We start from the raw sequence: 14510 nt of genomic DNA, 5'->3' as shown, positions 1-14510 counted from the left end.
GTAAATTTTTTTCTCATGTTATACGTTATGTGTTACGACAAACGGCTTATTGCAGAAAGCCCATAAGAAGTAAGAGTGAGAAATCGCTCAGTCGATTATTCTTCCCACATTCAGCAATGTTTGGTCGATTTCTTATTCTTACTTTTTACAGCCATACTTTACTCTCACTGTAGACGTACCTTTACTGTTTGTAGATCGAGAGGGATCAGCCGTTGGATTTTTTCGCGGCGATCAGACATGTCACCACGGTCTCCCTTGACATCGTACCCGATAAGTATACGAACGACGAGTTGGTTCTCCTAATCGACAAGTGCTTTCTACTTGTGCACAGGTACAATAATAATCGAAATAATAGAAAGCTCCTTTGAATAGATAAACTAATAGTGAGATATTAACGCCGATATTAATAGCTGACGCCGAAAGTAACTATAATTATCTCTCAATGCAATGTTGGGTGTTAAACGTTAAAAACCTTCTTCGATGAAAACCATTAACATTAATCATTAACGTACATTACGATGTTATTGCATACAATAATAGCATTGTAACGATTATTATTGTAATAGTGAGATATTAACGCCGATATTAATAGCTGACGCCGAAAGTAACTATAATTATCTCTCAATGCAATGTTGGGTGTTAAACGTTAAAAACCTTCTTCGATGAAAACCATTAACATTAATCATTAACGTACATTACGATGTTATTGCATACAATAATAGCATTGTAACGATTATTATTGTAATAGTGAGATATTAACGGCACATAAGGAGCAAGCACGGATGTCTTAGTGCTATTAAATACTAATATTACTTTTTTAATATTAATATGATTGTGGGAGGATAAAATTGTCCAGTATGTTCAACGCGCGTATCGAAATTTTTTTTTCGATTATCGTACGCGGATTATCCTCCCACAATCATATTAATATTAAAAAAGTAATATTAGTATTTAATAGCACTAAGACATCCGTGCTTGCTCCTTATGTGCCGTTAATATCTCACTATTACAATAATAATCGTAACAATGCTATTATTGTATGCAATAATATCGTAATATACGTTAATGATTAATGTTAATGGTTTTCATCGAAGAAGGTTTTTAACGTTTAACACCCAACATTGCATTGAGAGATAATTATAGTTACTTTCGGCGTCAGCTATACTTTTTTGTGATTTTAACCACAAAAATAATTAGAACGACCTTTCTAATAACACTTACTAAAACAATGGTTCTTCTAATTATTTTTGTGGTTAAAGTCACAAAAAAAGTATAGTTGACGTCGAAAGCAACTATAATTTTCTCTCAGTGTGGTATACTGCCGTTACTTTTCTTGCTGCTTTTCTATATTAACATTGTCACATTTCCGCATTTGAATATTTGCGTTCCAGTGTGGTCACGCAATACGCGGGCTACATCGACGCGATAAATCTGTGTGAGAAGAGTTTTCTGTTCCGCATAGTATTCGGAATGGCGGACGATCAACGACGAGGGATCGAGGTCGACGAGGCTTGCAGAAACGGAGTTACTTGCGCGATACAAGTGCTACGGACAGTGAAGAGTATTGCCCGGATTTACAACGTGTCTGTCGGCGTCTCGACTGGTACGGCTAATCTAATTCTACTTCGAGATAGTCAAGATTTTTTACGCATAGTCTTTCAATTTTAGGACTGGCCTACTGCGGTGTGATCGGCAACGTCATGCGGAAGCATTATGCGGTCATTGGCCCGTCTGTCGACAGAGCTGCAGGGATAATGAATGTTTCTTACGATAAGGTAATCAACAGCTTCTCGTCTCGATAAGGTAATCGTCAGCTTCTCTAACTACCTGAGCTTAACGCCTTTGCTACTTGAATTGCACGATTGATACTACACACAAATATACATGATAAAGAAAGAATTTTTTTTCCCTTTTTCTTTTTAATACGAACTACCTGCAATCGGTTTTAACCGAGTGACTAAAACCCGTATCAGACCGCCGACTGAACAGGCCGACCAGACTGCTAATTACGACTGCTGACTCTTAAGAGGATGCTGGAGTCAATGACGAACTGGAACAATGTCGATAATGCAGAGACTATCGTCACTAATATAATCACGCTATCTTTTTTGCATTTTTTGTATATACAGAACTTACATGAACGTGTGTTGCTTTGTTTCATTCAACGGAACCTGACTATGTGTAGAAATCTTTCTGCAAACTTTTTCGATATTTTTAAGCTTCCAAATGTAGATGCGAAGGTAGAGCAATGTTCTTCAAAATTTTTCTATTTGGAGCATCCACACTTTTGGTATGTACAAGCTGCGGAACTTTTGGATTAGGCAAATATTAAGCTGACAGCTTGAGATTATATATTAAAAATTTTTTGTTCCTTTTCGTCACATATCGAGCAATGCTCCTATTTATTTTTGCACGTACTTTCATTGCGTAAAAGCATTTTTGTAATCCTGTATAACCAATACGACGTAAACTTTGCAGAAAAATGTCAGTGTTCTGTCGGTAGAGTTTTCTGCTTCAGCATCCTCTTAAGGCTCTTGGCCTCTCGCATTCTCTATTTTTTGTTAATGACGTTAAAAGCGAGAAAATATATGCTAAAAATTCTTGCGAAATATGTTGAAATAAAAAGATATATCTACAAAGTGACACTTGCAATCGATTAAATAAATCTGTGAAATATCTCCGTGCATTCCTCTTTCGTTTTAATAATCAATAATTTGTCGTAAATTAACGTGACGTACAATTCATCTTCTTAATCTATTTCTTCGCATTCAGGTTAATTTACAATAAATTAATGTAATTTGATTATTGGAGCAAAAGGGGAGTGCACGGAATTTCTTACAAATTTATTTAATCGATTACAAGAATCGATTGTTACTTTATGGATATATATTTTTATCTCAACGCATTTCGCAAGAATTTTTAGCATGCATTTTCTCGCTTCTGACGTCATTAAAAAAAGACAGACAATGCGAAGGGCCAGGAGCCTTAAGCCTAGTTCCACAACTTACTTTAACCGGAGTTTAACTCGTTAAAGACCTATAAAGATAAACTTGTGTATTGTTACATTATTCATATGCACAAGGAAATCAATCAATCGTGATATGTACAATAAAAAGATGTCTCTTATGTTAGACTTGTTTTATACAGGATTAATTAATTTCCTTATACATATGAATAATGCGATTATGCAAATTTGCTGAATCCACGGCTCCATCGAGCTTTACTTTTCGCCCATTATTCACGAGGAGTTCACTTCGAGATCCGCTTCCTCAGGTCTCTTGCGACTACAACACCGTGTTGCACAGTCGCCTGAACAAGGATCAGTTTCGCTCGCGAGGTCTAAAGACACTGGGGCCGTCGGAGAAGGGCCAGGTGTACGAGTACCTCGACGGCGCGCCGTGAGTTATTTGAGCCTTCACTTCGTTCTTTCAGGACAACGGAAAGAATTGCAAATAAATGCAAAAGATATTCCAAAAAGAAATTAATTTTGCATCGTACGTCTCTTGATACTTGACCAGACAAGAGGACGACCCGGATAAGACCTCGTCCGCGGAGTATTGCTATCCCATTCTGGGCAGGCAGCAAGAATTGGATAAATTCGACGACGTCTTGGACGAGATCGGAGTCGCTGGGCGAACCTACTCGGGACTGTTGATCGAGGTGACCGATGTGAATCCTTCAAGGATTGAGTGCGAACCGCGAGATTTATGTAAAATCGACCGTTTGTTCCATCCAGGGTGGTGAAAGGTCCGGAAAATCGAGGCTGTTGGACGCCTTCGTCGCGAGCGTTCGCAACCGGCAAATACGGACGATCGAGCTCTCGCTTCACGCGACCTACGCGGAGAAGACTCACGCGGCGGTGCATCACGTTATCCTGCAGGTGCGAAAATTCATACAGAATGAATATACAATAGCCAATTCCTTTCACTTCCGCCTGGTCCTTCGCGGAGAAAGCGAGTTACTGCGGCAGACGAATCTTTTTCTCGCAGATACTGGAGGCCGAGGACTGCGACACGATCGAGGAGCGACAAAAGGTGTTACTAGCCAAATTAGCGGGCGTTATCACTCCGGAAGATCTCTGCTATCTCAACGATCTGATGAGGGTTCATTTTTCTTTATCGGACACTTACTGCTCGGACTCCAGTTTGCGACGTCATAAGAAGACCGTTGGTATCTTTGAGACGATACTGAAGCAGGTGACATTTTGGTATTTAATCTCTTGGGCCTGTGTCGATTTGGATTTTACTTTTGGCTTCGAATTTTAATTCCGATTTCACAAGACCAGCTTAAAGAATAATCCAATTCTGATCCCACAAATCCAGTTTAGAATTTTAATCCCAATTCTAACTTTTCAGTTAACAACCAAAATCTGCATCCTGCTCGACGATGTTCAGTATATGGATAATGCGTCCTGGCAATTTTTGTCCTCGGCTCTGAACCACGACCACGTGGTTGTGGCGATGACGATGCTGACGACAGAGCCGAGCGTTCAGCATTATACATCTCGCACGCAAGCGGTGATCCGCGGAGACTCGAGGCTGATGAAGCAGACGCTATACGGTCTGGATCCGCATCTGCTGCCGGCGCTAGCCTGCCAATTTCTCAACGTCTTCGCAATACCTAGAAAATTGAGCAGGTATCCTAGGATCTCGCGCCCTCGTTGTTAGAACGGCCAACTACCGGAGCATATTTGTCAATTGTCCCTTCGTTTCTTCCGTCGAGGACCTTACTTGCGTCCACAGAAGGCCACATCGGATGGTTCGAGGTGTACCTCATGTTGCTCCTGCAGAGCGATGCGTTGGACCTGATCAGGATATCGCCGAGTGAGGCGAGTCGACGTGATCTTGTTTTCCCGGACGGCCGCATGATCACGAGACTGCCCGTTGACCTGACGCCGCATGAGCTGTCGCCACCCCGAACTTGGTCGCAGATGAGCTACTTGTACGTGTGCGACGTGAATGAGCGTTACACGGACGAAATCTCCAAGATGGACCGTGACACAAGAGGTGAGTTAAAGAGACAACATAAATAGAGGGGAGAAGAAAAAATCATTCTATGCGGAAAGATGAGAATGATGTGGTTCGAAGAATTCCTATAAAAAGTGGCTGCGTTTAGCAGAGAAAACTGCTTTGCGACTGTTGTAAACTGTTGTAAAAGCGTGAGTCTGATTAGCGAGTGGTTTTAATCTTGGCTGAATCTAAGAGCATATACTAATCGCATTCACAAATTTTACAGCAGTTGCAAGACAACTTTCTCTGTCGAATACGCGGATACCGATTTAGTAGGATAAAGTTGTGCGAGTGAAAAGCTCTCGAAACGTTAAACGAGGTACTTCCTCGATCTTTAGGATTGATGTACAAAATTTATGAGGGGATGACTCCCTTCGAACGAAGCTTCATCGCCTGTGCCGCGACGCTGGGTACGGTGTTCAAACGAAATGTGCTGCTAAAAGCGATCCCAGGCGTGGATGACGCCGCCAACAGTAAGTATCTTTAGTCCTTAATTAACGATCAGTGTCCTGCTTACTTTTAGTAGATAAAATCGCTCGTTTAATATGTAGTTTCTCACTTTTCTCAGAGTAATTAACTCTCAATAATACTTGAGCCTTCAAAAAAAAAATAGTTCCAATCACTAATTCGAGATCTCTGACAAATCGACCGACTGATTTCTTAATGAAAAAAAAATATTTCTGAAACGATAATAACTTTTGATGAATTGTTTGTCAACGATTAACAATTAACGGTGCTGCCGCAGCCGCCATTTCGATGATGTTCCGCACAAGAATACTGGAGTGTGCCTCGCTCCAGCGACGGGACTTCCTCTCTGAGGATCTCGTCCTCTGCATACTCAAGAAGCGGCGCACCTTCTCCGACATGCGTCATTCGGTGACTTGCGGCTGCCACTTCTTGCGTCGTGAGTCGTGATACTTCATAATCGAGGTTTCGCATAAACCAGTTTATTTATCGCAACTTGACGAGTGTATGAATTATTTCCGTGTTCGACCGATTAGCAGTCAATTACCTTCGCCTATTATCGGCCAGTTCCCTCACCTTCTCATTGAATAACATCAATCAATAACAATTAATATGAAATTTCATTTTTGCGTTTCTGGCGCCTTTAATTTCCACAGCCAATTTTTCAGATATATTTGTTTCTATGAACTTTTTCTCTACTTGATTGTATTGTTTCTCTATTTTGTCAGTTTTCGCGATTTCCACGCAGTTTTCTCTTCCCCAGGGACTGTCGTCGACACCCCTTCGCCTCTCGGTGCTCACTGCAAAACGCTGGAATTCAAGGTCGACTCGTTTCGCAAGATGGTATATGACGCGCAGTCGGATAAGGATAAGCGGCGGTATCATGCGAAAGCGGTCGAAATTTATAGCCGAAACGCCCGAAAGTGCAACTCCTGCGGCGCCGGCGCTTTCCTCAGAGTTCCCGGCGAGGACATATCCATGAGGGTGAGGAGCGATCACGCGGATGTTCATTGATTAACGTGCTCTATTCTCCTTGTTCCCCGAAACTTTTTCAGAGAAAGAACGATATACAAACGGCCAGAATATTGTTGGCACGTCGTAAAATGATTTTCACGGATCCGTGGAACAGGAAGAAGTCATTTGTCGCGGAACGAAGCAAATTCTCCGCGGCGAGGAGGCAAGAATCCGTCAACGACACTCCCAGAGTGTCAATCATGCCGACGTATCTCGACCACGTCGACGAGGACGAAGGTGGCCAATCGCGATAGTTTCTGGTTTCGAGTTGACATTAATGCTGCAATTCTAAGCAAATATACGAGTAAATCATAAAATCGTAAAATCATAGCTTACGAAAAAAAAAATCGTAAATATTTACGAGTTATCATATGGTCCGCATAAAATTGCAGATCTACTCATAAGTTCTTGCGAGTCTTACGAGAACAAGTTACGAGTTTTACGATTTTTTCTAGAATTGCAGTATAAATCGAATTGAAATCGAATTAGAGAGAATTCCGGCCAAATTCGCCACAAGGTTTGTCTGTGAATCGAGAGTTTTTTAATTAGATACTTCTACGTTAACACTGAGAAGCGAGGAGATCGGGGAAAGTTCGATCAGCGGCTCGTCAAGATTCTGGAGACGCGTCTCTACGAGCGTCGCACCAGAAACCGCGAGAAATCACAACCGGTCCGACTACTTGGACGCGTTTAGTCACATAGATTACCGCAATTGTCGATGCGACGGCGTCATCAGTTGCCTTTTCTGGAGGTTGCATCAGCACATCGAGAACAGCGGTGCAATTACGACTTTGTTACAAGAAAACAAAAGAAAAAACTGTTCAATTATCGACTTTAAATTAATCTTTCAGGCGAGGTCAACAAGATAATCAACTTTCTCATGGAGTATAGCTCCGGGCTGATCCAAATAGCGCAACCGTCCCACGCTATCAAGCTGCTCGTAATCGCCGCCGAGAAGAACGAGAGGACTGCTAGAGTCAACGATAACGCGGAAGAAAGCGTCATGAACAGAGGAATTATTCTAGCCTTGATAGGTATGTCGATATAATGTCACATCGTATGATATTTTAATTCTTTTTCTTTCTTTATACTTTATATTTTATCACAAAGTATATATTATATATAATATTTTAATAAACTATCGTAAAAATGCCTTTCACATATTGGAAATTAAAATTGTTTCTGTTTTTAGAATAGAGAATGTGACTGATGAATCTAAAATTATAGTTACTTCTGGCCCCAAATACATATAAAAATGTTAATATTGACATATACAAGGTTATTATTATAGCAAAATTTAGTAAAATAGTAAATTTCTTGAACATAATTTATAGTTAGATTTAGTCTGGCTAATGGAATAGGAGTTCCGGGTCATTTTAAAGAAGAAGAAGTTTTAGTGATTATTTTCTTGTGATTATAGTTGCACGCATCAAATATTTTTCTCTCAGTAAACATTCTTACTGATAAACTAAAAGAAAATACTTGAAAATTTATTTGTGGGATATAAAGTTTATTTTTGTGAGATAAACTTTATATTCTGCAAAAGAATTTTCAAGTACTTCTCTCTTTGTCAGTATCTCTCTCACTCCTTGTCTCGCTCCTCAGGGGACGCGCACAGTGCTTTGGGTAATTACGCTCAGGCTTACAGATCTTATGAGGCGGCGGTAACGCTGCAGGGGGCCCCTTTGAAAATACACAAAGTCGTGTGCTGCGGTCCGCTGATGACCATGAAAATTCACCGGGAATTTTACGATCTTTCTAATGATATGACTAACGAGAAATCAGCACGACAGGCAACGAAGAGGCTGGAATTGGCGTCTTACACACGACGACTTTGTCTTGCGCTCGCGGTGATGTATCAAAAGGGATTTCCTTTTTCACAAATTCTTTATCAAATAAAATTCTCAATTCGAGATCACATAACTTTGAAGCGATTTTATCTTGACAAAAAACTAACTTGACTGTCAAACCAACAAGGAAACCCACATCCTTAGGAGAAATTACTTTAAGATTACTTCAAATTAACTTAAAGTTGCTTACAGTTACTTAAAGTAATTTATAGTTAATTATAAATCACTTTAAATAACTTTAAGCAACTTTAAGTTAATTTGAACAACTTAAAGTAATTTTTCCTAAGGGAAGTGTCCGCCTCCAATTTTCATGAACTTATAATTGTTGTATTTTAGATCAAAATAACAGATACTCGTTTTTTATTATGTGTGCCCTTTCACAAGTTTAGGGGGTGAGATACCCCTTTGAAGAAAATCGGTCTTTTTATTCGAAGGGAATATAATAAAAACTATAAGAGATAGAAAAAAATATTTTTAATAAAAATTGAATGGTTTGAAGTACTTTACAGAAATTTTTTAATAATTATAATAAGAAGAAGTGGTGGGAAAAATATTAACAAAAAATTTTTTTTTTTTCAAATAAATTCTGTGAAGTAGTCTTCAAAGCATTCAACTTTTATTCAAAATATTTGTTTCTATCTCAAATAGTTTTCATTATATTCTCTTTGAATGAAAAAAACCGATTTTTTCAAAGAGGTATTTCACCCCTTAAACTTGCAAAAGAGCACATATAATAAAAAACGTATCTGTTATTTTGATCTAAAGTATAAATTTATATTACAAGTTGATGAAAATCGGAGGCGGACACTTGTGTGTGTTTCTTTGTAAATAATGTTTGTCAAAGTTGAAGTCATTACATTGGAAGTGATTTTTTTATCAACGGAAACGCATGGGATTAACAGTGACTCTGCGATTTTCTACTTGAAAGTTAATTTTGCAATTCTTCTTCGAAAAGTGGAGGCTCTATACCTAACAACTGTATTTATTGACAGTACATATGCCAAAGTAGCACACGACGATCGTCAATGTTCAAAATGTTTTAGAGAGAAGGCAGAATGAAAGCGGCGAAGCTGTTCGCCCTGCAAAGTTTCAAAGCGAGCTTTCCGAGCTTCGACGGTTTCCTGGAGAAAGGCGAGACATATCTGGCGGCCGTTCGAGTTACCTGTCGCACCGACAACAACAAGTTCACGCGATACATCGAGAAACCGATGTTGACTGTGATAGAGACGAAGTTCGGTTGGAACAACGTCGAGGAGATAGCGATGCTGGCCAAGATCTACTTCGCGATGTATCAAGTCAGGTAAAGCTTAGCGTTATCTCGATACCTCTGGAAAAGTTTCCTCTAAAATTACGTTTAGCAAAAGTTCTAACATCGGAGTCTCTCCGAAAGAGCAGAGCGTTAAAGGGTGAGTTGGAGGATGCTGTAGACATGGGTGTCAAAGTTTTGAGGATATCCCGAACATTACACCTAAACGACTTGTCGTTAGTCATTATGCCGTCGTTAATTGAAATAATGGTAATGAATTTATAATCGGTTCGTTCGAACATTTCGTTCTCGTCGATATGCTGAGATCAGTGGCGTAACCAGAAAAAAATTTCGAGAAGGACTGCACTTTTTATTTTTGACGAAAAAAGCAAAAAAAGGTCATTCGAAAAAATTTTTCTCACACTTAGCGTAACCCAGAAAATTAATTTTGGAGGGGCTATAGCTCTCTCAGTCCTTCCTCTGGCTACGCCACTGGCTAAGATTCGCGATTAAACTCGAAAATTTGTTCAGCTATGGACCAAACGTATCAACCAGGCCGTCGACCTGATGGCGGAGCTGTACTTTATAGCGGAGGAGGACGTGGATCTGTCCGCCAAGACCTGGTATTACGCTCTCTCCTTAGAGCTCTTGGTCGACGCTGGTGTACTCCTGGAGTCGTACGAGACGTCTCTCAATTATTACGAGAAGTTCATAGGTAAGAAAAAGGAAACCAATGACGAGACGACTCGCAGGAATGCACGCTGAGCTTCGCGAGAATTAAACATAATTATTTGTGTAGCTTACAGATCGAAGTCCTACGTGACGCGCGACCCGCAAAGCTGCCGCCGCTTGGTGACGTGCCTGTGGATCTACCAACTCAGGATGTAAGTATTTGACGCTCAGCCTCCGCTTTCTGAAAGTGGAAAATGCCGTCAACACAAACAGCAACGATATAACACGAGATGATCGTGGCTAACTGAAAAACGTCGCAGGGGACACACGCTCACCGACACAACTGTGTGCAATGTGGACGAGTACGTGGAAGGTGTGGATCGCGATCGCGATTTTACTCGGGTTTTCACGTGCTGCAAGGTGCGCGAAATAAAAGATGTTTCTTCCTTAGTATTACGTCACATGCGATTAAAAAATAAGAAAGGGTCATAATAATATAAACGTAATATATACGTAATATTACAAAATGAACCAAAATGGTGATCGATTTATAGCGTTTAATTCGAATTTTTGTTTTCGAAGTTGGTTATCGAAGTTGTTTTAGAATAAATATTACTACAAAATTACATAGTAATTTACATAGTAATTACATAGTAAAACAATTTCGATAACCAAATATAAACGAAAATTCGAATTAAACACTTTAAATCGACCATTTTGGTACCACCATGTTTGTTGAAAAAATACCCATGGCATATTTTTTAAGTTAAAGTGTCGGGAACACGTTTTAAACACGTTCCCGAGCGATATTAATACGTTCTTATGAAGAAAATAGCGGAAAAATAAAAAATTAGCTTTAAAAACATGCGTCTTTTTATTTTATTTTGCAAGAATTTTGCAAAAAATTTGCAAAAATTTAGCAATCTCCAATTAATTCTTTCGCTAATTTAAATTTCCATTAATTATATTTTAATCGCGGTCCTCTGCAACTGCGCGTCTTCATAGGGCCTGGAGTACTATCTGCTAATGTTGCTACGCTGCATCAATATGAAGCATTCTGAAGAGCTGATCGATCGAGTTCGAGACGTTCACAGGATCGTCAGACGTCTCGATAAGGTCTCCAGCTATGCGACGGTGGTGAAGCCGCGTTCTTATCTATTGACAGCGTACTTGAATGTCATCTGGGGCCGCAAGTCAGCCGGGCGATTTTATCTGCGAAAAGCACGGAGACTCGCGAGCGCACAAGGAAATAAGCTCGTCGAGGCGTGGAGTATACAGAACGAGAGGGTATAACATCCATCAGCCGTTCCAAATAAATATAGATACTCTTCTGTTTGGTCAATTGCCCTCTAAGATAACCTCATCGCGAGCCGTTTCTGGCCGAATAAGTAATTATATTCAACGAATCTATAACTGGATTGACTGATCCTTCGAAATTGTAGACGAACAAGTTCAGACAGCACAAAATCTCCGGGGGATGTCCTGGGGACGTTCTCAGAACGTCTTTAAGATGTCCTGTGGAAATCTGTGGTGTTCAAATGATCATTTCTAGCAGCTTTTCAATCAACTGGCTAAGAATTCCTTATTGCAGACGTGGACTCCAAAGATCTACAACAATATGGCGCGCTACTGGTTGGAGTACGTAGAATCGCCGGACTTTGTAGCTTGGCAGTACATTCACAACTTCAGTGTCAACGTATGGTCCACGATACTTTGCCCTTTACCGATACCGGATACGCATTTGTAGCAAGGAATCTGAAAGCGTGATTGTACGCATGTAGGTAATACTACATACGTTCGTCAGGTTCCTTCGCGGTTCTCAATTTGTAATGTTAGTCAAGTTCAGTTACTGATAATGTTATATTTTTTTCTCGTGAATAGTCGCATTATCAACGAAATGTCCATGATTTGACTATTTCATTTGTATACTTGACGTTAAAGTATTTCCTCCATAAGAAAAGAAAGAGCGTACTTGATTGATGATATTAAAAAATATTAATAATTTGATATCAAGCGTATCTTTGATAATCAAGAAGTTATTGAATTGGATTCGACTGAAATAAATCAAATATTCTTTCGAGATTGTCTGTCGGGTCTCGAACGAAGGACACGACTAAGAAGGAAGAGATGGACGTGTCATTGTAGCGGACGTAGATATCGTAGCGAAATATTTATTTATTATAAAGTCATATTACATATTTTACGTTCTAAAAGGTAAACACGACGATCCCCTCGTGCGCATGATACTTCGTCAAGGCGAGACTACCTCGGTTCTTACCCTTTCCTCTTTTCTATTTTTTTCTGTTTTGTTTATTTCTTTCTCCGCAAAGAGCAATAAGACCTCCGCGAGAGCTGTCTCGAGAGTTTCTTTAAATTATGAAATGATGATGGTCTCCGGCGACCGGCACCGGCTACCGGCATCATATTAATGTTATTAAAGTTATATTAATATGGCACTAAGCATCTGTGCTTGGCTCCTTGTAAGCCATTCAAATATTTCTGTTAGTTAGTCAAGGAGTTTTCTATAATTTCTGTTTACATTTCATTGTCCCTAGAACGCATTCCGGAGTTTAGGAACAAATACGTCTTTGGCTTCTCTCGTGATCCTTTTGCATACGTAAAGAACGTATGCAACGTTTTGACAATACAAATTGTATTGTCAAAACGAAAGCACAGAGCTCGCTCCATATTTCGAGCAATACGAAACCTTATCCACTTTACAAGCTTTACGAGAGAACGAGTTTCACACCGAGTAACAGAAGCGCACATGTCTCCCTTTACGTATTTATTCAAAAATTGAGGGCAAGATATCCTTGGTGTCAACAATCTCTTGGAAGAAAGAAAAGTACAATTTGTGAAGATGATTATTAGTAAGAAGGAAAGAGGCAGAAAAAAGAGAGCATAATTGAAAATTGTTCAGAGGAATCTTGATCGCTTGATCGTATGATTTATAATCAATTATTGATCGATTATAGATCGCAAATGACTCGCTATAACTATAAACACTGGACTTGGATGGTATCGCGACTTGCAAAAGATTCGTCGCCAAGAATTTTACTGACTCAATGAAAGTTTATTTCTGTGAATAAACTTTATATCCCGTGATCAAATTTTCAAGTATTTTTTCTGTTAGTAATGCGCTCGATAACTTATCGATGATGGTATCTTCCCTTTCGGTTTTCTCTTCTGCAGTGACGCTATTTCCAAAACACATCCCGTCTTGTGCAGATTACGTTAGTACTTTCATATTTGCTTTCTTTTTAAACATAAGTAATTTGGTTTTATCTTACTCATTTAACTTGATTGATTTTTATCAAGTTAGTTTGATTTCTTATTTCGATCTGTGATCTAAATTGACTATAAATATCATTAAGACTCTCTGTAGGTAACACCTAATTTGACTCTATTTTGACAGGAATAAGGCCATTAAGAGCTAATGCTGAATGTTTTGTGCAAATGTCTATGATTGGAAAGATAATAATGTTTGTAGTGTTAAACATTAGCGCCAAAATGATTTTTCGGTTTTTACAACGTACGCGAATCAATCTTCCACTTACAAATCGACTCTAAATCCCCTAATATTTTTCTATAATTATTATAATTATTAAAAACCCCCCTTATTTTTATACTTTCCCATGCGCATTGATTCCATTATTGAGTTGCGAAAAATACTGCCTCAGTAACTGCTTCACGGAAAGAAAGGTTTAGTTGAATTAATCAAATATCTGGTCGAATATGAACAATCCAGAAATTCCAATAGAAGTAACCCGAATTCTGTCTAAGTTAAAAAGATTTTTGGTTAACTTAAACAGAATTCGGATTAGTTCAATCGGAATTTCTGAATCGTTCATATTCGACCAAATATTTGGTTAATTCAACCAAACCTGTTTTTCCGTGTTGGAAGATTGATTCATCGCGTACATTATAAAGACCGAAAAATCATTTTGGCGCGTGCGTTTGACACTACAAACATTATTATCCTCCCCATCATAGACATTTGCACAAAACATCCAACATCAGTTCTTAATGGCCCTATTTCTGTCAAAATCTAAATTGACTATGTCAATTTATTCAATTTATAATTGAGCGGATAGAAATACACCTGTTTCTCGGAAGATGACGAGTGAGGATCGTCGGTGAAGACAGATCGATCAGGTTAACACTTTGTGCTAACGTGCCGATAGTTAATTTTTTTTCACGTTACTGTCGAAGCTATTGTGTGTTTTTTAAACGCTTTTTAAGAATACTATAGGT

The 14510-nt window shown here is 39.2% G+C and overlaps 2 protein-coding genes across 2 annotated transcripts in view; both read left to right on the top strand.

Moving 5' to 3' along the window:
- Positions 1-10983, top strand: part of LOC116849520 — a 32890-nt gene extending 21907 nt beyond the window's left edge. Inside the window, exons 12-32 of the mRNA XM_032826735.1 lie at positions 195-331; positions 1392-1603; positions 1669-1775; positions 3274-3398; positions 3519-3660; positions 3737-3880; positions 3990-4196; positions 4356-4636; positions 4723-5006; positions 5348-5482; positions 5755-5913; positions 6238-6458; positions 6530-6725; positions 7340-7522; positions 7823-7884; positions 7964-8338; positions 9382-9638; positions 9734-9854; positions 10116-10299; positions 10384-10468; positions 10577-10983. Of these exons, the coding sequence (XP_032682626.1) occupies positions 195-331; positions 1392-1603; positions 1669-1775; positions 3274-3398; positions 3519-3660; positions 3737-3880; positions 3990-4196; positions 4356-4636; positions 4723-5006; positions 5348-5482; positions 5755-5913; positions 6238-6458; positions 6530-6725; positions 7340-7522; positions 7823-7884; positions 7964-8338; positions 9382-9638; positions 9734-9854; positions 10116-10299; positions 10384-10468; positions 10577-10748 (3789 nt within the window). The 3' untranslated portion in view covers positions 10749-10983. The remainder of the gene's footprint in view (positions 1-194; positions 332-1391; positions 1604-1668; positions 1776-3273; positions 3399-3518; positions 3661-3736; positions 3881-3989; positions 4197-4355; positions 4637-4722; positions 5007-5347; positions 5483-5754; positions 5914-6237; positions 6459-6529; positions 6726-7339; positions 7523-7822; positions 7885-7963; positions 8339-9381; positions 9639-9733; positions 9855-10115; positions 10300-10383; positions 10469-10576) is intronic.
- Positions 10984-11282: 299 nt separating this feature from the next.
- LOC116849555 lies at positions 11283-12213 on the top strand. The gene is made up of 2 exons (XM_032826816.1): positions 11283-11543; positions 11848-12213. Exons 1-2 carry the CDS (start codon positions 11283-11285, stop codon positions 12001-12003), a joined length of 417 nt encoding a protein of 138 aa, XP_032682707.1. The 3' UTR covers positions 12004-12213.
- Positions 12214-14510: the final 2297 nt, after the last annotated feature.

Source organism: Odontomachus brunneus, unplaced genomic scaffold (assembly GCF_010583005.1).
Source record: "Odontomachus brunneus isolate Ranch 3 - 2012 unplaced genomic scaffold, Obru_v1 Obru_scaffold_118, whole genome shotgun sequence".
Classification (NCBI taxonomy): Eukaryota; Metazoa; Arthropoda; class Insecta; order Hymenoptera; family Formicidae; genus Odontomachus; species Odontomachus brunneus.
This window is presented reverse-complemented; position numbering and strand designations above follow the sequence as displayed.

Excerpts from the sequence above, each read along its gene's own strand:
- LOC116849555 (XM_032826816.1), top strand. The coding sequence starts at position 11,283 with ATGTTGCTACGCTGCATCAATATGAAGCATTCTGAAGAGCTGATCGAT. Across the intron at positions 11,544-11,847 it reads GGAGTATACAGAACGAGAGG|ACGTGGACTCCAAAGATCTA; the intron begins GTATAACATCCA and ends TCCTTATTGCAG.